The 22,764-nt window shown below is 40.6% G+C and overlaps 1 protein-coding gene across 1 annotated transcript in view; it reads right to left on the bottom strand.

Annotated features, from left to right (window-relative positions):
* Positions 1-371: 371 nt before the first annotated feature.
* Positions 372-22,764, bottom strand: part of ASAH2 (N-acylsphingosine amidohydrolase 2) — a 34,956-nt gene continuing 12,563 nt past the window's right edge. Inside the window, exons 9-20 of the mRNA XM_070945667.1 lie at positions 20,345-20,431; positions 15,820-15,924; positions 15,643-15,724; positions 13,262-13,377; positions 10,746-10,840; positions 10,087-10,126; positions 7,032-7,127; positions 6,799-6,894; positions 5,089-5,235; positions 2,803-2,859; positions 2,359-2,447; positions 372-608 (exon numbers count right to left, since the gene is read on the bottom strand). Of these exons, the coding sequence (XP_070801768.1) occupies positions 434-608; positions 2,359-2,447; positions 2,803-2,859; positions 5,089-5,235; positions 6,799-6,894; positions 7,032-7,127; positions 10,087-10,126; positions 10,746-10,840; positions 13,262-13,377; positions 15,643-15,724; positions 15,820-15,924; positions 20,345-20,431 (1,185 nt within the window). The 3' untranslated portion in view covers positions 372-433. The remainder of the gene's footprint in view (positions 609-2,358; positions 2,448-2,802; positions 2,860-5,088; positions 5,236-6,798; positions 6,895-7,031; positions 7,128-10,086; positions 10,127-10,745; positions 10,841-13,261; positions 13,378-15,642; positions 15,725-15,819; positions 15,925-20,344; positions 20,432-22,764) is intronic.

The following is a 22,764-nucleotide window of genomic DNA, read 5'->3' as shown; positions in this document are numbered from 1 at the left end:
TAGCACAAGAATTCACACCATACTGTAGTTTGCTCCTCCAAATCTTTAATGCACATTTCCCAAGAGAAGACATGAAGAACGTTTTTGCAAGGTCCTTTATTTCTGGGATGGTTTCGAGAGCATCATTGACCAAGGTGGTGATGCAGTGACTATTTTGAAAAGAATAGGGCATAAATTTAGGAGCCTCTTTCACTTCTGATGGGTTTGTGTTGAAAAACTGACAAAAATAAATTTTAGTAGTATGTAAACACAATGAGTTTCCAAAGTTTGATAGTACTGGGAACTGCAGGCTACACACAGTCAAACAAATAGTATATTTTCTGTCTCTGCTATAGCAACTTGCAAAGTCTTAATGGACAATGGAGAGGTTATGAGATTATCTGTTTTTTTCCAAGATGAAAGTGGCAACTTCATGCTTTTCAATAGGAAATCATCAATTAGAAACTTCAAATGTTGAAGATGTCCCATTAAATGCCCGAATTGAACTAAATAATTCTTTGCTGTGTCCAAAATATTGTATTCTGTATTTTCCTGATTCAGTGGTCTTTGGGATGTGCCATTCTATTATAGATGTACTTTGGCCCATCATGCCTTTCTTCCAGATCAACCTAATGGAAAAAAAGAAGTTTCATGAATGAAAGTCTTAATGCAGGTTGATTTAATCAAATGCAGATAAATCTCAAGTTTCAATACGATTTCAACTCAGGGTTTAATCATATAATCGCATTTTGCAGTTTCTGAAAAATTGCTGCATTTATACCCATACAGCAGCGCTACTTAGTTAACAAAATAAATTCAATCAAAAACTAGCAAACAGTCTCTCAAAATTCCATGCTTTGAAGACATAATCCATTCTGTGGACTCTTAAAACACCTTCATTAGTGGAATACTGATCTGAACAGACATTTTCTATAAATTCTTCCCTTTCCAAATTCAGATTTCCATAGAAAGAAAAATGAAGATGCTACCAAATTCTGTGGGATAGAAAAGGTTTTCTCATAAAAATTTCTATAGCTAAGGTGAACTTGTCCATTGTTTTGCCAAGTACTAATCCAACACTTTCTGTACCAGAACACAGTAATATGGGGATGATGAAAGTCAAGAACAAAGTCAGAGAAACCATGTTTGATGTAGCATTATAGGTAAAGACAAATTGGATTATATGTAGAAGAAAGATAAGCAGAGACAAGAGGTGGAGTCAAGAGTGGAATCATTATAGCCTATGATTATAGGAATTCATTCATTGTGGGGAAAGGAGGAACAGTACCTGCCTTGTACTTTTAAAGCCAATGTCTTCAGAGAAAGAGTGTAAAATAAAAAAAAAAAACAACCTTGGAAATTATCTTTCATTTATGCTCAAAGTCTTTAACAGCATAATATGTACAAATGGATGATTGCATCATATATCAACAGCATAAATGGCTGGATTATTATATTTACACAACTCAGCCTCTCACTTCATCACCTTCAAAGCTCACAGAAGAACTGGAACAGCCTCCACATTAAAGAATCATCATTATATCTTATCTACATAATGTTTATATGTTTTGTTTCTCCCCCTCCCCTACAATTAACACTAGAGCACATCCATAGAACCTGGGAATAGATCAGTGATGAAATGCGAACTGGTTTACTACCGGTTTGCTGACTGCGCATGTACAGTGCGGACCAAATGCGAGGTGCGCACGTGCAGTGCACCCCAAAAGGAAGCATGCGGTAAGTCAAACAGCTTGTGAGGGCGGGTGATCAGCTGTGGCGTGCAATCTTTTTTTTTTAACTTTTAAAAGCATTTTTTTCTACAACCTCTTCGGCCCAAGAGGTTGTAGAAAAAAATGCTTTTAAAAGGCTCTGACAATTCCAGCTGAGCCGCGTGATCATCAGAGGCTTTTTTGTTTACTTTTAAAAAGCCTCTGATGATCGCGTGGCTCAGCCGGGCATGGGCGGGGGGGCAGGGATTTTTGTTACCGGTTCTCTGAACCACCCACCGCCATCACTACCAGATTGGTTGATCCAGTCTGAACCAGGAGTATTTCACCCTGGAATAGATGCATGCCATGCCTTTTGCCAGATCCTATGATTGCACTGATTCGGGTGCAATTGGACGTAGAAAAGTGTTGAAATCATTCCTCCCCATAGTTGTCTACTTTCAAGTATTATTTGACCAGAAAAGGAACTTTCCAGAGATGAATGAACCTTTACATTTCTTTCTGTGCAGGTCCTGATCCTGATTTTTGACCTCCCTGCACTGTTTCAATATTTAAAAAAAGACCGAAGTGACATCAAATGATTCTGCGCATCTGTTTTTGGAAAATGTAGCATATCTGCTGAAATATATAAAGTCTTGACGGGATTGCTTACCGAGTATCCCACGAGGCATCATCATGCAGCACTTGCCAGCTTTTAGAAATGTTATCATGTTTCTCCACCGTAAGGAAAGTAAAATTGGCCTGGAAAGAATAAGCAGTGATAGAGACATGAAATACCCACCCGTAAAATAGCTCCCCAGAAATATATCAATTATGGATATATATTGGATAAGATCAGAGGATCTCCTTAGATTGTCTAATGGTTTATTATTTAAATCTCCTTCACAGTTGTATCTTTTGCGTTCATTTGTTTCCTCTTCCCCGTCCTCCTTCTCCGTATAGGCGATTATGATGAGAAAGAGGAAGGGAGGAAGAGAGAAAGAGAAAAAAATAAAATAAATAGACATTGCATCTCAGAATTATTCGGTCAAATGCAGGAAATCTAAGGACTCGCTGAATTTTTCTTTGCAGTTTTTCCATTGGTTTCATATCTCACCATATTTGCAGAACTCCTTGGATTTGCTCCTACAAAATGCACTTCAGCAACCTCTCCCTGGGTGAAAGAGATGGAATGAGCGTTGAGAAAATCAACTGTAAATCACATCCATGGTATAAATCAATCAATTCTGCTATGGCACAAGAACTTCAGAGCTTTTCCTATGCTCAAAATGAGCAGCTTTCCTGATGGCCATTCAACTCTTCAAATACAAATGGGTAAGGAGATGTGTATATATCTGTGCAGGTACACATCCTACTAGGCATTTCTTTAAAGAGTGGAAATATCCTTAATGCTAGAAACCTTGTAGTATGAATGCAGGCATATATACAACAGCATTCAGAGCTTCAACATAGAAGATAATCACCCTTTCCTGAAATGTCAATGAAAGGATACAAATGGCGCACAAAGTGAAGTGGTCAGTGTATTGACTCAATGGCTGGTGGCTGTTCAGGAATAGCCTGGAGCAGCAACTATGAGTTCAGGAGGAACCCCAAATTATTCACTACTCTTGAATGGAGAAATGCAATCCTCCGTCATTATAACTAAGTGTTTCACCCACCAAGCTAAATACTGTAGCCTCCAGAGTCTAGGTCAATACACTGATAGCTTCAGCTATGCAGCTTGGGCTTGAGATGTACAATTAGGGATCAGTTACAAGACTTTTACTGGAACAACCTTCTCTACAGCTATAATTATAAATTACTCTCAAATATTGCTGTCCAGCTAAGGTGATTGAGGAAGTTATGACCTCAAAGTTCCAGATGCATTTGGATGAAGCTGACCCATTTCAATTAGACTTTCATCTAGGACCATGATGGCGAACCTATGGCACGTGTGCCACAGGTGGCACACGGAGCCATATTAATAGGCACATGACCTCAGCTCTGGCGCACATGCACGCGCTGGCCAGCTGATTTTTGGGCCTTCTGGGCCCACTGGAAGTCAACAAACAGGCCGTTTCCAGCCTCTGGAGGGGTAGGGAAGGCCGTTTTTGCCCTCCCCAGGCTCCTAGAAAGGCTTTGGAGCCTGGGGAGAGCGAAAAAACAGGCCTACCGGGCCTACCGGGCCATCACGCACAAAAGCAGGGGAAGCGCAGGAGGGTCACGCACACATGCGCAGGGGCGGGGCGCATAGAATTATGGGTGTGGGCACAACGCGTGTGACCCCCACGCGCTCCCCATGCTTTTTTTTTTTTTTTTTAATTTGATTTATATGCCGCCCTTCTCCGGAGACTCAGGGCGGCTTACAATGCTTTAAGCAATAGCCTTCATTCTTTTGTATATTTTATACAAAGTCAGCTTATTGCCCCCACAAACTGGGTCCTCATTTCACCTACCTTAGAAAGGATGGAAGGCTGAGTCAACCTTGAGCCTTCGGAGAGATTCGAACCAGCAGAAATTGCAGGCAGCTGTGTTAATAACAGGGTGCACTAAACCCTTGTACTATCAAGGCTCTTTTGGCACGCGATGGCAAAAAAGTTAGCCACCACTGATCTAGGATATGATATTGAGACTGCATTGGTTGCCTCTGTGAATGACCTATACTGGAAATTACACTAAAATGGAGAAGGGGTTCAATCCTACCAATTGTTCTGAATATCGCGAGATAGGTGGCAAATAAATTTGAAAAGTAAATAAAATAAATAAATACATCAGTAGCATTTAATATCATCAGCTATGGTATCTTTTTGTCCATCTGATGAAGTCGAAGATGCTGGTTTCCAATGTGTTTGATCCTTCTTCTTGGGTTATGTTTAGAAGCTTTCTAAGCTTTTAATTGACAATTAGGATCCTTATTTATTTTATCAATTTTGTATAGCTGATCATCTCAACTAATGACTCTGGAAGATATCAGAGTCAACAATTACTAGTACAGCCAGGAGATGAGTCCCTTCATATCCTCTGGAGCCCCAAGCCCACAACCTGGCCTCTTAAGGTCTTACAAAAAAACAGAAGGATTGGCACCTTCCTTAGGATGGATGCCACAACAGAAAATGTACAATCCTTATTTTCATTTTACTGTCATGTTTATATTTTGCACTTTCTTTGGTATACATTTCATGAGAGATCTGATGCAAAGGCTCTCTGTGAACTTCCATACTTGAGGTTTCCTAACCCTGATCCTAATTTAATGTCCTCACTGCTGCACCACTGGAAATTCTTGGAACACCAAGACACTGTTATGTAGTGAGCTAGTATAATGCCCCTCAAAATGATATGATTACAAGGTTTAAAAATACAGCCACATAAAATGGTTGGGGGGGGGAGGGAGGAATATACATACCACTTTGTATGTTGGTTGAACATCTTGTAGAACATCACCATACTTCTGACCAAGTGGCTTTTTATCAATAACAGGAGGCAAAAAATTCAGGTTTGTTATGTTTAAGATGGGTGGCTCTGGAACTTTTGGTAAATCTTGAGTGGTATTCTGAAAAAAATGTAATTCAGTTTGAAATGAAAGGTGCTTTAATCTTAACCAGGAAATAAAGCAAAGGGAAAAAGGAGAGGGAATATATAATAAAAATATTCTGCTGCATGGAGTTGAGAGATCCTGTTCAATATTTCTGTATCCTCTTCCAAATCTTCAGTTCTATTTTTCTTCTTCCCTTGTTTTTTATTTACGGGCTCCTTGAAATGGGTCTACAACAGTGGTGGTTTGCCCCCGGTTTGGACCGGTTCGCAAGAACCGGTAGCAAAACTGCTGAGAGGCCCCGCCAACCACCCCAGATGTCGTCATTGGCGATCTGCGCATGCACAGAAGCAAGGTGCGTGCGTGAGCGAAGTGAGAGTGAGCATGCGATCCCATTGCGAACTGGTAGTAAAAGGTAAGTAGAACCCATCCCTGGTCTACAACAACTTGCAACAGCCAACACGTCATGGTTAACTCACCATGGCCAATTCACTGCTGGACAACACGCAATGGGGCAGAAATTACACTAATATCGAAGAAATAATGGAATAGAACAGACAAACTAGCGGCTCACAGGCCAGATGCATCACGTGCAGGCCACGCCCACCCTGGCTCCACAAAGGCAAAAAAGGTCATGAAACATCACATGATGTCACATGACATGATCGAGTTTGACATCCATGGAATAGAATCATTAAAGAAAGAATACCAAAGGAGGGACAAAATGAAATGTAAATGACAAAAATTAAAATAATTTTCAATTATTTTAAATAATTAAATTGAATTGTTGAATTGTCTTGCAGTGAGTTGTCCAGTGGTGAGTTCTCAGTGGTGAGTTGGCCATGGTGAACTGGTGGTGAGATGGCTGTGGCGAGTTCTCCCATTCTGCCTTGAAACACACAGGCCTAGTTTTAAACTTCCATAGCAAACTATAGAAGCAATATTATTCACACTTTGCTGTTTGTTTACTCTGGGAATGTACTTGGCAAAAAAAAATAATTCTCTTGAATAATTTTTGCATGGATTGTAGTCAGTAGTCAGCATAGATTAACAATACATTTATGGCAGTGGTGAAATCCAATTTTTTTTACTACCAGTTCTGTGGGCGTGGCTTGGTGGGTGTGGCAGGGGAAGGATACTGCAAAATCTCCATTCCCACCCCACTCCAGGTGAAGGATACTGCAAAATCCCCATTCCCACCCCACTCCAGGAGAAGGATACTGCAAAATCCCCATTCCCACCCAACTCTGGGGCCAGCCAGAGGTGGTATTTGCCAGTTCTCCGAACTACTCAAAATTTCTGCTAGCGGTTCTCTGAACTGTTCAAAATTTCCACTACCGGTTCTCCAGAACCAATCAGAACCTGCTTGATTTCACTCCTGATTTATGGGTGATGGGAGGTGGTGGGATAGACAACAAAATCACTTGTTTGGAGTTTATATTGTTGGAACATCTCCACATCTGAATGCAGCTCTTTTGAAACCATCTATCATATGTGCGTCTCTACAGATTGCAATCTATTTCCACTTGTAACTAAGAATCAGGAATTCTTTAACACTGCATAGTTGCAATTTGTTATTACCGCAGCAAGAGCTCTGGCCAGGCCTTGAAATAACTGTATATAGGCAGAAAGGGTGTGTGGTCCAAAAATGGTGGACCCTCCTTCATATCGTTGAACCTACAAAGTGAGACATGAAGATCTATGAATTCATGATTGCCTCATAATCCTAACAGAAAACTAAATTTTCTACAAAGTGTAGTCACAAATCATTCATGCTACTTATTTTTGTTTTAAGAATATTACTGGTTAATTACCTGATATTCTTCATAAGTAGTTATGTAGTGGGTGTAAAGGCCGCTCAATCCTGAAATTATAATATCCATTCCTGCTTTTCCTTGAATTTCAAATTCCTATGCAACAGAAAAAGAGTGAAGGAAGGAAGGAAGGAAGGAAGGAAGGAAGGAAGGAAGGAAGGAAGAGAGGGAGGGAGGGAGGGAGGGAGAAAGAAAGAAAGAAAGAAAAAGAAAGAAAGAAAGAAAGAAAGAAAGAAAGAAAGAAAGAAAGAAAGAAAGAAAGAAAGAAAGAAAGACCATTCTGAATTCAGAGCACAGATAGCATTTATTCATGTGTTCAAGTTTTATACCATGGCTAGCAATTTCAAAAAAAAGGAAAATATGATGAATAATTAGAATAGACTATTTTTATTAGGGTCATTGACCACAATGGCAAACAGAAAGAAACATGTTAGAATTTAATAGGCTATCCTTAAAATAATTACAACAGGCATTAATGTCTGCAAAAAATCCCTCTACTCCAAAGAAACCTGCTGGCAAATAAAATAGTCGTGTATTATAAAGCCAGGAGGAAAAAAAATATTTTCCTTTCTGCTTAAATGAAAACTTGTAGATACTAAGCAAAGATATCAACATGTAAAGAACTAGTATTGAAAAGAATCAGGTATCCCAAACTTTGCCCCATACTTAAACAGCAAAGAGTTCACAAATTTGCCATATTTAAATTACTCTAAAATATCTTGTTACCGAAGGGTTCAAATATAAATATAGTCAAGGTCCAATTATAAAACTGATTTACTGATCTGACCAAACAAGTCTTCCTCAAGAAGACAGTTGTTTTCTCTCTCATCTAATCTAGGCTATGGATTTAGTCATATTGATCCATGATCATAGAATACATGAATAAGAAGAAATTCAAAATTCTAAGAAGATATTCTGGAGAGCCAATAAGATTGTCAGAATATGAATATTCATGGATTGGAATAGATCAGCCAATGGGGACTGAATGGAGACATGGTAACAAGGTCAACCAATGAATAGGCATGGTAACAGGCTCAGCCAATGCAGTTTATTTGGAAACAGAAACTTAAGTCTGAAGTCTGGGCGTGGCTTAGGCAACTGAGTCTGTGCAGAAGCTTAACTGCCCTGTATAGAGGAGGCTCTCTTTGTATTAAGCTCTGTGATCAGCTCTGAAATCAAACAAGCCTGGGCTTGTCTGTCTCCTGAAAATGAAACTGAAAACTGATCTCTCTACTTGTTACCAAGTTGAAAGAACTCTGCTATTGGTACTGTAAAATTTACTTCATCTGTTATTATGTATATGAAGAGAAGTTAATGAATCCTGCTGAATCAGTTATCTGTGTGTGCTTCTGATTTAATTTCTGCAACAAACTCTGACAAAGATATAATATTTTAAGGTTCTAGACAAAGAAGAGGAGATCCTGGGTTCTAGGCCTCTCTTAGGCATGGAAGCCAGCTAGATAACCTTAGGCAAGTCACTCCCTCTCAGCTGAATCAGCATCAGACTGTGAATTAAAGAACAAAATTCATTCCATCGTGCACAGATAATTTTATTGCAAGAACTGCAGCAAGCACAGTGTAAGACAAGCAAATCCTGCAGAAACTGGAAGAACAACAACAAGAAGAGGCATAAGATTAGATTCTGCAGGGAGACAAAGAATTGGACCCAGTCGGATGCAAGAAACATCTTGCAACTCAGTCCCTTCATCGTTCTTTAGATTCTAATCCCTAATAAGCAAAGCTCTGAAAACAAAAGTTTCTGAAGCAGGCTACTGAAGTAGTGCTGTAATTTCATGCACAGGTTGTGGATTTGTGATGTTTGTGATTTGAGTGGGAGATTGGTTGCAATGCAGTGTGAAATAAGCACCTGAGTGGGAAAGGAGGTGGGGGAGGGAGAATTACCAGAAAAAACTAGAAGAGAGATAATAATGAAGAATTTATTTAATAGCGTTTCCAAGAGTTTATTATTATGATTATGGCAGGTAAATTTGGTCAATGTTAATTTATTCCCAAAACAAACTTAAAAGAAATTATTTCCTTTTCTTATCAAATGAAACATTTTTAATCACAAAAAGTATTACCTCAGTTTAATTAAGTCTTGTGTATTAAACAATTCTGAAGTCAAGGAGAAATTGAGAAGCCATTAAAAAAAGGAGAGAAATTCATCTAAAATCCATCCATTCTAGAAATTGAGAATAAATCTATTTATTTATTCAATTTGTCTGGCCAATCATAAGACAATTTTTTTAAAAAAATTACCATCATGATACAAAAATTAAAATGCAAACAGCAGGGCTTTTGAAATTCCTCAATAAACATACGAACGGAGAACCTGGAGTGGATTTCTCCTATTTTTTCCACAGGAAGAAAATATTCTCCAATAGTTGTTGGTTTTTTTTTTCTTTTTGCAGTGACACTAATCCTGCTATTTAAAAAAATCAAGGAGTTGTTAGTAAGCTAACTATGTAATGAAAGGCAAGACATTCTTATATGTTCACAATATCGTAGTCCTTGGCTCATAAATACAGGTTGGTCTCGATTTACAACCACAAGTGGGACTAGAAATTCCATTGCTAAGTGAGATGAGTCATGTCCAATTTTATGAGCTTTTTTGCTGTGTTATTACGAGGAACCACCATAGTCATTAAATAAATCACACAGTTGTTAAGCAAATCTAGCTTCCTCCGTTGTCTTTGCTTGTCAGAAGCCAGCTGGGAAAATGACCCCAGGACACTACAACCTTCATAAATACATGCCAGTTGTCAAATTTGATCATGTGCCCATGGGGATGCTATGACAGTTGTAAGTATGAAAACCTGTTGTAAGTCACTTTATTTCAGTGCCATTGTAACTTTGAATGGTCACTAAATGAATGGTCATAAGTCAAGGACTACCTGTATGTGCAGCAATGTCATACTCGACTCTTAAGAATTTCTCAACTTCTTCCAAAGACAAAGCGTCTTTTGTCAAGTTGAATGAGTCCTTTAAAAATTGCAGGGAAAGGTCTCTACCACTGTTCAGTAATTGCTTTCTTATTCTAAAATCACCAACTTACTTTTTTCACAGCTTCACGGACTCTTCGGCCAGACATTGTCCTGGAAGACACACACACATACACAAAAGGAGTATCAGTTTCCATACCCTTTGATTCTCAAGGAAGGTTGTTAGATTATTCTCGTTACGAAAAACTTAAAGATAATCATTAATATTTCTGAATAAGAGAATAAATACCAAAACGGTTTCCTATCTCCTCTTATTCAATGCTAACCAAATAGTTGAGTCATTATTCACTTGTCACATTAAAAAAGGGGGAGGGACTTAATCATGCTATTCAAGAGTCAGTTAATTTAGGGGGTTGTTCACCAAAGAAAGTGGTAGATTGCACCTTAAGCACCTTAAATTAAATCAAGAATATTGTAATGTCGATCACTGGCTTTAATTTTGCCCTGTTAAATTTATAGTACATAAGCAGAGTATTGCCTGCAATCTATTGCCTTTCAGATATATGTGGGTTTCAGTTCAGTTTTAGTTCCCCAAATTTCCATCTATCACACCAATTCAGCTGGTCTCGTCTGTCTTTCTATATTTCCCACTATCTGTCCTCTAGAACAAGCCTTTCCCCCTAAATAAACCTGCTTTCTTTTTCTAAGCTAACCATAAAACACGAAGCATGTGCATGAATTATATTATAAAAGACAGAATATGAATTCATACGTAAACTCTCCTGGAACAGCCACAAAGGCTGCAGATCCAATGGTAAACATCTGGATATCAACTATACTGGACTGCCACGGGTAAGGTTTGGTAAGCTTAAGCAATTCAAAAGAGAAGAAGAAATTTTAGCCTTTCTATTAAATAATATCATCAACAATAAAACCACATTTACTCTCCTTTGTCACTCAAGGGATTTGTGAAAGATTAGAAGTGGGTTGGCAAAGTGAGCACATGGAACTCTCAAACCAACCCCTAGAACAGGGATGGGTTTCAAAACTACCGGTTCTATGGGTGTGGCATGACTTGGTGGGCGTGGCAAGGGAAGGTTACTGCAAAATCCCCATTTCCTCCCGATCAGTTGGGACTCGTGAGGCAGAGAATAGATGGGGGAGGGACCAGTCAGAGGTGATATTTACTGGTTCTCTGAACTACTCAACATTGCCACTACTAGTTCTCCCTGGAATTGATTCGTTACTGTTTTCCAGCAGAACACTTTAGAAATACAATACACAAATTGTTTGATGGATTTAGCACACCTAAACACAATAAATCTTGAATTCCAAATTTCTGAAACTTCAAAAAATATGTCCACTATTTCGCGGAAGTCATGAAGTTTCTACTTTGTTGTTGTTGTGGCTTCCGTTGCCCAAATGATGATGATGACAGTCTTGGGCCCTAAAGAGTATAGCAACAGCCAAATATGAGTATTTTGCCAATATTCTGCCTTTTCTGGAGCTGATCAAGTGGCTAATCTGATTGTATTGTTGGTGCCATTGGCGGTGGATGGGTAGTAGGGATTTTAACAGTTTTATTAAATAGTGGATTTTTAACTTTTTAAACTGTTGTAAACCATCCAGAGTCAAGTATGGGTAGGTATATAACTTAGCTGAATGAATGAATGAATGAATGAATGAATGAATGAATGAATGAATGAAAATAAATAAATAAATAAATAAATAAATAAATAAATAAATAAATAAATAAATAAATAAGCAAGCCGTGGTGGTGCAGTGGTTTGAATGCGGTATTGCAGGCTAAGTCACTGCTTACTATCAGGAGTTTGATTCTGACTGGCTCAAGGTTGCCCCAGCCTTCCATCCTTCTGAGGTGTGTAAAGTGAGGACCCAGATTGTTGTGGCCAATATGCTGATTCTGTAAACTGCTTAGAGAGGGCTGTGAAGCGATATATAAGTCTAAGTGCTATTGCTGAATGAATGAATGAATGAATGAATGAATGAATGAATGAATTCTGAACAGCCCTGTTTTTGCCTTTAATACAATATTTTGTTTCCAATATTTTGCGCCAGTTACTAAGTAGAATGCAAAACTCCCATGTTGTGAAGCATAATATTTCATGCTCGGCTTTGCTTTCTTCTACAACCTCCTCAGAACAGAATTCTGCACAGGAAGATGATAAGAGAAGACTGGAAGGTACCAAGTGCTTCAAAGGAGATGGCATTGCCTCTTTCCTTCCATTTGTTTGCTGCTTGCTTGCTTACACGTATTTGTATGGATCATCTACACTACAAGTTCTGGATAGCTCACACCCATAAAATAATAAATACCTAATAAATAAATGTGTCCTTTTTATGATCTTTCCTAAAACAATACATCTGAGCAAGGGCTGCACTTCTTGCTGCTCCTGTGCAATAAATATAATCTGTGAGGCAATAATTAGTTTAAACCTGTGGTCACCAATAGGTGGTCCGTGGACCACTGGTGGTCCATGAGAAAATTTTGGTGGTCCGCAGAAAAATAATTTGCATTTTTTTATATTGCACTAAATCAGGGGTCCTGAAACTACGGCCCCTGGGCCGGATATGTGCAATGAATGTTTCTGTTGCTGCAGAGAGTCTCCCCCTTTGGGGTCTTTTTGTGTGGGGCAGAGGGGGGCAGAAATTCTGACTTGGGGTCTGCTTCAGCCTCCTGGTGCGGGGCTTTGGCCGAAGGCTGGAGGGAAGGGCCGCTGGTGGCGAAGAGCCAGAGGGCCTTGTTCCAGTGGGACTGCATCATGGCCTGGAACTGGCTAACCATCTCAGCCCGCGGAGCCTCCAGGCACCAGTACCTGGCCTTGTAATCCCGCAGGTCTTCCCTCTGCTTGGAAAGCCTATGCTTGTAGTCCTCAGTGAGGTGCTTCTGCTGAGCCTTGGTCAGATCCAATTTGAACTGAGCCAGCTGTTTTGCCAACCCTTTCTCATGGTGGCTGCTTAGCTCCAACAACTGCTTCCTGTTGGGGCCCTAAGGAGCCCAGGCGGGCAGGCGAGGAGTGGCTGGGAGGGGAGGGGCAAGTAGAGGCTGTTGAGGTGTCCCTTGGCGTGAGTGACATTGAGTTGACCACACCCACCCAATCACATGACCACCTAGCCATGCCCACCCAGCCGGTCATTAGGCAGATTATATTAGTGGTCCACGGGATTTAAAATTATGAATTTAGTGGTCCCTGAGGTTCGAAACATTGGGAACCCCTGGTTTAAACAATGAGCTTGCTTCTCCCAGTAAGACCTAATGGTGCATACCTCTCCTACAGGAAGTAGAATAGGCTTAGGTTTGTGGCATTCTATCGATTCATTGGATGGTCGAACAAGGAAAGCATCACGGATAGAATCCCAGAATGGATGGCCTTCAGTGGTGCCTGTTTTTTTTAAAAAAAGCATGTAATAGTAGAATGTTTTCCACCATGTTAAAATACATTATTGAATTAATATAAAATATTTAAGAACATCTAATTGCATTGTAGCAAATGCCATTAAAGAAGAACCAGTTTGGTGCAGGAGTTAAAAAGAAAAAAGGAAGGAAGCTGGGAATCTAGGAGTTGTAGACCTGCCATAGGATGAGTTTGGGCCAGTCCTCTCTCTCATTCCTAAGAAGAAGATGATGGGAAACCACTTCTGAAAATGTTGATTTAAAAAAAACCCACAGGAATTTGTCCATGTAGTTGCCAGAAACCAAGACTAACTTAAAAGTTTGCGTGCTTTTATTTTGTTTTGGAAAAAAACAACAACCCAGTATAATGTATACAACCTATAACTATCAAAAGGCATTTAACAGATTTCTAATTTCCTTTTGCCTTTTGACAAACAAACAAGAAACTCATCTAAAAATGTTAACAAATATAAACCATTTGTTTTGACTGATAGTGAGGACTAATTGTAAAGTTAAGGATGACTGATATTTACAGCAATCTAATTTTTTAACAGAAGTTGCAGATGTGAGAAAGATTGTTGGGAGCCTAGGAAAGAAACAAAAAATGGAGTAGACTTCCAATCAACAGATAATGGGCAAGACACTTGGCAGTTTATCTCATCAACCTATCCCAGCAAGCAAGAAATCTGGGGGTAAAGTGCTACAGATCATTCAAAAATACTTAATCACCTCCTTATGAATGAGGATTGGAAATTCCTCTTATAATTTCTAAGAATTTTTAATGATGCCCAGATTAGCATTAAATATGCTTTATTGTAATTAAATATGCTTTATTGTATAGGTTTTGCTATCTTGATCTTCCCTAGTTTCCTAGGTAACTAATTAAATAAACTTCAGGGCAGAAATACAATGTAGGTAGTACTAACATTCAGATAACTGGAACATGATTTGTTTTCAGTAACTTCGCTGATACTCCAAACCCATGGGCTGCTATGCCATTTTATAAGAGTGGACTATTAATACATTAATATTAATAATAATTAATATTATGTATTAATTACATCTTTAAATCATGTATTCACTGATTATTTTATCTCAGTTCATTTTGTTTTGTTGATGACATTCTTATCTTGTGTCCTTTGCACTGTGGTGATAGAAAGCTTGGAAACTACCCTACTGAACAGTGTTTTATTGCCTGGTGAAACTAGACAAAGAAAGCAGCAGGTCTTGTTCTACCTAGAAGTAAATTGGATGATGCTACTAATAAATTAGGAAGAACCCCTTCTGAGCCTCATCTTTGCCCACATTGCCCTCTCTTATCTGAGTCTTCCTTAAGCAGCATCTATTAGTCTTGTATCCCAAGGTCTTTCCCACATACCATTACAGGGACAAAAATCCACGCTGTAGAAATTTCTAGAATAAAACGATTTTAAATATTTAAATACAAGTTCACAAGTTTTTCAAAATCTATTTCTTCATATTGCAGGGTCAAGGCAGAATGCACACTTTTAAAAAAAATATATTATTAGATTTACTTTTATTTTTCGGTCAACTCAAGGCAGTGTACATACCTAATGCTCTTATTTTCCCCACAATAACAACCTTGTGAGATGCATTGAGCTTAAAGAGTGTAACTGGTCCAAAGTCAACCTTGGTTTTGGGAGGCCTACAACTCACAGTCTCATTTTTAGCCCAGCACCATAGCCATTTCCCCAAGCTGGCTCTCCAAATTTGTCTTCCAGACTCAGATGCTTTGCAGAATATGGTGGCTGAGAATTTGAGAATCTGTAGTCCAGGGGTGAAATGCTCCCTGTTCAGACCAGATCAGGTGATCTGGTAGTGATTGTGGCAGGTGGTTCGGAGAACCAGTAGCAATGGCGGCATAAGGCTCCACCCATCTTCCCGGGTGTCGTTACTTTCTGCTTTTAAAAAGTAAAAAAAAAAGGCTCTGATGATCACAACTGTAGTGTGTGATCATCAGAGCCTTTTCTTTACCTTAAAAGCATTTTTTACAACCTATTCGCCTGAATAGGTTGTTAAAAAATGCTTTAAAAAAGTTTATTTAAAAAGTTAGCCACGCCCACCCAATCACATTACACCCCCCCACAAAGCCACGCCCACAGAACCAGTAGTAACAAATTTTACATTTCATCTCTGCTGCAGTCCCATCACATATGCAGACGAGTAGCTTGGGGAATGCTGTGTAACAGAAAGAGTATCAGTAATAGTAATGTCAATATTTCTTTCTACTTGCCTTGAGTAAAATTGAACATTCCTGGTCCATCTGTGGTACCTGCAGCAAAGCTGTATCCCAAGGCTGGTTTACATGTTTTACCCTTTGGAAAAAACAATGTAAAGAGTTAAGGTCTGCATTGTAAATACTTTTATATTGTTACCATCTGCCTGGAACATCACCATGGAGATACACTACCGTGTGTGTAGAGTTAAGTTGAACAGTGATGTTACTCATGTCCACCCATTGATGAACTGAACTGATGGGCCCATCAAGCTTTTTTGAGGCCTTCATATATATTTCCTGAAATACAAATGAGAACCAATCATCACTCGAATCTGGTGATAATTTTATTACTGTACGTGAGCACATATATATTGTTTAAGTGTGGATCTGTATGTGTGAATATGTGATAAGGAATTTCTGGACTTCTGAACTGCAACTCCCAGGGACCCTCATACAAGCGGAAGCTACTATGATTTGCAGTTCAACAATGGGCATCATTTCTTCAACAAATCTAGCAGGCAGGAGAGACATGAAATACCCACAGCCAAACTCTTACCCTGACAGAGTAAAACTCTTCCTCAAAGGAGAAGTATTTATTTATTATTTATTTATTTATTTATTTTATTCAATTTATATACCGCCCTACTCCCGAAGGACTCAGGGCGGTGAACAGCCACAAAATAAAATACATCATACAAAAGTTAAAAACCATTTAAAAATACATTAAATAATTTAGGCCCAAGACAAATTTAAAACACCCAATTTGTATAAAACTTAAAAAACAAATTTAAAAGAGAGAGTCAAGCCAGACCAGCCTGCTGGAATAAAAATGTTTTGAGGGCGCGGCGGAAAGTGCATAAATCTGGGATCCTCCATATCTCCAGGGGGAGCTCATTCCAGATGGCCGGTGCCCCCACAGAGAAGGCTCACCCCCTGGGAGCCGCCAGTCGGCATTGTTTGGCCAACGGCACCCTGAGGAGCCCCTCTCTATGGGAACGTACTGGTCAGTGAGAGGCTATTGGTGGCAGAAGGTGGTCTCGTAAGTACCCTGGTCCTAAGCCATGGAGCGCTCTAAAGGTGGTAACTAAAACCTTGAAGCGCACTCGGAAGACCACTGGGAGCCAGTGTAGCTCGCGCAGGAGGAGGGTCACATGGGAACGCCACGTCGCTCCCATAACCACCTGCGCGGTCGCATTCTGGACCAGCTGGAGCCTCCACGTGTTCTCAAGGGGAGCCCCATGTAGAGAGCATTACAGTAGTCCAGGCATGAGGTGACAAGGGCGTGAGTGACCGTATGTAATGAGTCCCGATCCAGACGCAACTGGCTAATCAGGTGAACCTGATAAAAAGTCCTCCCAGCCACAGCCGTCAAATGCTCTTCTAAAGACAGCCGTGAGTCCAGGAGGATGCCCAAGTTGCGAGCCCTATCCGTGGGGGCCAACGACTCGTCCCCAATGACTAGTGATGGCACCAACTGACTATATTGGGATGTCGGAAATCACAGCCACTTGCTCTTGGATGGGTTGAGTCTGAGTCTGTTTCTCCCCATCCAGATCCGCATGGCCTCCAGGCACCGGGACATCTCTTCAAGGGCATCATTGGGGTGATCCGGGGTGGAGATGTACAGCTGAGTGTCATCAGCGTACTGGTGGTACTTCACCCCGAAACCATGGATGATCTCGCCCAGCGGCTTCACATAAATGTTGAACAGAAGGGGCGAGAGGACCGATCCTTGTGGCACCCCACATACAAGGGGCCTCGGGGTCGACCTCTGCCCCCCTGTCAACACAGACTGCAACCGGTCGGAGAGAAAGGAGGAGAACCACCACAACATGGTGCCTCCCACCCCCAACCCTTCCAACCGGTGCAGCATGATACCATGGTCGATGGTATCAAAAGCCACTGAGAGGTCTAACAGGACTAGGACAGAGGAGCAACCCCTGTCCCGAGCCCTCCAGAGATCATCAACCAATGCGACCAATGCCGTCTCCATGCTGTACCCAGGCCTGAAGCCTGACTGGAATGGATCTAGATAAGCTGATTCATCCAGGTACTGAGGCAACTGTGGTGCAACCACACTCTCAACAACCTTCACAACAAGGAGAAGGTTGGAGACTGGACGATAATTTGCCAACACTGCTGGGTCCAGGGAAGGCTTCTTGAGGAGAGGCCTCACCACCGCCTCTTTCAAGGTGGTGAGGAAGACACCCTCACTCAAAGAAGCATTTATAATCCCCTGGAGCCAGCCTCGTGTAACCTCCCGAGAGGCCAGCACCAACCAGGAGGGACACGGGTCCAATACACATGTGGCCGCACTCAGTCTACCCAGTATCCTGTCCACGCCTTCGGGAGTCACAGGATCAAACTCTTCCCAAATAGTATCCCCAAGACCTGCCTCCGTCATCCCTCCTGGATCTACCCAGTCAGAGTCCAGGTGTTCCCGAATCTGAGCGATTTTGTCATACAGATATTGTACAAAGTCCTCAGCCCTACCCTCCAAGGGGTCCTCCCATGCCCCCTGGTGGAGCAGGGAGCAGGTCACCTAAACAGAGCGGCTGGGCGATTATCTGATGACGCAATAAGAGCGGAAAAGTAATTACTTTTCTCCGCTTTTATCGCCACCAGGTAGGTCTTAATACAGGATCTTACCAGTGTTCGGTCGGATTCAGAACGACTAGCCCTCCAACTGGTCTCTAGGCGTCTTTTCCGGTGCTTCATCTCCCTCAGCTCCTTGGTGAACCAAGGAGTCAGGTGAGACCAGCGCCGGGTCAGAGGCCACAAAGGCACGACCCGGTCCAAAGCTCCAGCGGCCGCCCTATCCCAGGCGGCCACTAAGTCTTCAGCCGAGCCGTGTGCCAGAGCTTCAGGAAGTGGCCCAAGCTCCGTCTGGAACCTGTCAGGGTCCATCAGGCACCTGGGGCGGAACCACCTCGTCGGTTCCGCCTCCCTGCAGCGGGGTGTGGCGGTTCGAAGGTCTAAGCGAAGGAGGGAGTGATCTGACCATGACAAGGGTTCAATTGCTATATCCCCTATCTCAAGATCACTCAACCACTGGCCAGAGACAAAAACCAGGTCCAGCGTGTGTGTCCCCGTGTGAGTAGGGCCATAAATTAGCTGGGTCAGGTCCATGGCCATCATGGAAGCCATGAACTCTCGGGCCGCCTCCAACATCTCACCGACTGATGGCAGGTTAAAATCTCCCATGACCATAAGCCTGGGGGTATCAACCGCCACCACGGCTATAACGTCGAGCAGCTCAGGCAGGGCCGCTGCCATGTGGCAGGGAGCCAGGTACTTGACTAGTAAGCCCATCTGCACTCTATGACCCCACTTCACAAGGAGGGACTCACATCTGGCCGTCTGAGGAATAGTGGCCTCCCTCAGACCAAGACCCTCGTTGATAACAACCGCCACCCCCCCCCGCCCCTCCCCTGTGACCTTGGCTGATGGAATGCACGAAAACCGGGTGGGCACATATCAACAAGGGGGACTCCCCCCTCCTGGCCCAACCAGGTCTCCGTAATATCCACCAGGTCCGCGCCCCCCTCCTGAATAAGCTCGCAAATGAGGGGAGCTTTATTTACCACGGACCTGGCATTGCACAGCATCAGCCGAAGGCCCGGGGCCCGAGGGTCCGTGCAACCTGGGGAACGAGAGGAGCATTGGAGACTGGAGCGCACCACCGCTTGCAAACAGCGAGCACGCACTCCCACAACATGATGTGGCCTCCTACTCCCGCCATAACTTTGGTTTTTCCCCAATATAACTCATACACCCATGATTTCTTACTACCATGTTTCCATGAAAATAAGACCCTGTCTTATATTTTTTTGAACCCTGAAATAAGCGCTTGGCCTTGTTTTTAAGGAGGTCTTATTATTTTGGGGCCTGTGGAGCAATACGGGGCTCCTCTTGCCATTTTACCTGATTTCCAGCTCTGTCTCCCTAACCCTAACCAGAGGAAATGGTGGGGACCAGCTGCGCATGCATTTAAATATTTTCAGGAAGGGCTTATTTTCGGGGAGGGCTTCTTTTCAAGGGGGCTTATTTTAGTCCATGCGCTCAAAAGCCCGACTGGGCTTATTATCCGGGGAGGTCTTATTTTCGGGGAAATAGGGTAGTTAGGAAGTAAGAACTCTAAGCATATAAGATAAGGTTAGAAAATAGCTATGACAGGTGTCAACTTCCTCCTATCCCCAAAGGGTAATTTAGTTGGAGGTATGGGAGTTGTAGTAGTAACGGAAGAATAGTTTGTACCCTTCCTGAATCCTACAATCCATTTGAACAAAATTTAGGTCCAAGGCTTCATAGGAAACAGATGCAAAGTTAAGATAGCTTTTCCCAGGTCTGTCAAATGCCATACAGCAATGAAATTTTACATTGAACATGATGTTATCTATCTATCTATCTATCTATCTATCTATCTATCTATCTATCTACCTATCATCTATCTATCATCTATCAATCATATTTGCATATCTGTATACATTGTATCATTGCTAAATAAAGTTTTTTTAACAGAAAAATATTCTAGTTAAAAGGAAAGTTGGCATATTATTAGAAAAGTGACAACCTCTATCATCTATATTTACCTAGAATGTTAAGATTCTAGCATATTTTCTACAGTATATTTTCCTAGAATGCTCTCCTAGAAAATATAGAGGCTAGCACTTAACAACAACAATGTTTTTCTAAAATGTTACGATTTTAGACATACCTTTGCATTTGAGTAGACGTGTGTCCCAATTATTTGTGTGCTCTGAAACATGTCTTTCCCAGGACCTGTAGCAATGCAGAACTTAGCCTAAATTGGATTTCAGAACAACAAATTAGAAGGGAAAAGATATGTGGCTGATTAGCCTTCAATTCTAAATTCCAATTATAAATTATAATTATATACAATTATATTCACCGCCCTGAGTCCTATTTGGAGAAGGGCGGTATAGAAATGGAAACAAACAAATAAATAAATAAATAAACCCTTTCAATTTCCCTTTAACTTGCCACTAATCAAGCAGCAGATCAGAGCCAGTTATGGTTAAGGCACCAGGTCAGAGACTACAGGTAGGCATCCATGAATTCTAGTTCTGATTTAGGCATAAAGCCATTTGGTCCAGTCACTTTCTCTCAGCCCTAGGAAGGAGGCAATGGCAAACCTCTTCTGAAAAAATTGCCAAAAAAAGTGCAGGGGCTTGTCCAAGCAGTGTCTGAGAATGAAACATAACTGAACAGAAGCAAAATAAAATCAGTGATTCTTGCCTTGGTTTGGGTTGATACCATACTTTGACCTGGATTGTGCCTTGTGAACTCTGGACTTTTCTTATCTCATGAACCTTCTTGTATTGTGGATTTAATTTTGCCTGGTGGGTTTATTTTAATTGGGAAAAATTCCAAGTGCCTTGTGGACTCATTGGCCATTGCTCTGTGAACTAGCATTAGTCTGCTTGTGACTGGATGTTATTGGGACAATTTTGGGTTTTTGATGAAGGAAGTTGCTGGGGAATATAAATAAACCCACTAAACCACAGTTGTGTGTGTGTGTGAGAGAGAGAGAGAGAGAGAGAGAGAGAGAGAGACAGACAGACAGACAGACAGACAGACAGACAGACAGACAGACAGTACATTATTGAAACTGAATTTGGAAAATTAGTATGTGAAGTATTGTATCATTCAGTGGGCAAAGAATTTTGGATATAATATAATGAACAGTGGGGAAAAATATGGACAAAGGATTTAAAATTTATATTAAATTATAATTTAAAAGAAACATTTCATAAGGTGATGTACAGTTGGTATCTAACACCAGATAAATAGTCAAGAATGTATAAAGGTACTTCAAATGAATGTTAGAAATGTAAATATAAAGAAGGAACTTTTTACCATTTATGGTGGACTTGTGATAAAGCAAAGAAATATTGGATAAAGATTCACATCTTAACACAGTAGATTCTTAAAGTCAATATAAAGATAAAACCAGAGACTTTTCTCTTGGGCTTAATGGATGAAGAGCTTGGGAGGAAAAAATGAAACTCTGATGTTACCTGTGCTGACAAATTTATGCATAAAAATGGAAGGATAGTTTGATTCTCCCAATGGACAAATGGCTGCAAAAGCTGATGGAGTTAGCTAAACTGACTGCTTTAGTTAAAGAAAAGAATAAGCTTTCTTTCTGCTTGGAAACTGCTTTCAAATTTTGTGCTTGAAGTGGAAAAAAAATGAAACTTTGATTTTTGATTTTGTTGATTAGATAGATTTGAAATGGCTCGTATATATTATTATAGGAATAGGAATAGGAATAGGAAAGAATAGAATAGAATAGAATAGAATAGAATAGAATAGAATAGAATAGAATAGAATAGAATAGAATAGAATAGAATAGAATAGAATTCTAAAAAGTTGAGGTTGTATGTTATTACCTTATTCTAATGTACCAAAAAGAGTCAATTTTTTTCTCTTTCTTTTCCCTTTTACCCAACACTTTTTTCCTCTTTCCCTTCCCCTACCCTATTTTCTCATTATTATTTTTCTTTGTATTTCTGTATTTTGTATTTTGATAAACCTGAAACATCAACATTGCTGTACATCAGTGAAGAAGTGCTTCACCCTGTATGATATCTGCTTCTATCCTTTAGGCAGAAACCTATGCACCTCTTGTCTCCCTATATATAGAATTTTCTGGCTTATCTCTAACTTGGTCTATTATTATTATTATTATTATTATTATTATTATTATTATTATTATTATTATTATTATTATCATCCTCATCATCATCTTTTTATCTTGCCTTTTTATAGATACTTAAACCTCCTATGAACCGGAAGAAAATGACCAGCCCAAAGTCACCCAGTTGATTTTGTGCTTAAAGCAGGACTAGAACTCACAATCTTCTGGTTTCTAGCCTTAACATTACAACAAACTGGCTGTCTTATTAGATGCAGCAAAATAATGAGAAGGAACTAAATTGCATATCAAATTGGCATGATGTCTATGGAGATTCTCAATCATCCAGGCCATGGTGCTGGAAGGTGCTTTTTCAAGAGGCAACTGGACTTTCTGGTTTTTCTTTGAAGACGTTTCGCTTCTCATCCAAGAAGCTTCTTCAGCTCTGACTGGATGGTGGGGAATGAAAGGATTCA

Source organism: Pituophis catenifer, unplaced genomic scaffold (genome assembly GCF_029215685.1).
Source record: "Pituophis catenifer annectens isolate HBS135680 unplaced genomic scaffold, rPitCat1.0.hap2 SCAF_6, whole genome shotgun sequence".
Taxonomy (NCBI): domain Eukaryota; kingdom Metazoa; phylum Chordata; class Lepidosauria; order Squamata; family Colubridae; genus Pituophis; species Pituophis catenifer.
The sequence above is the reverse complement of the archived record's forward strand: the minus strand, read 5'-3'. Positions and strand labels throughout refer to the sequence as shown.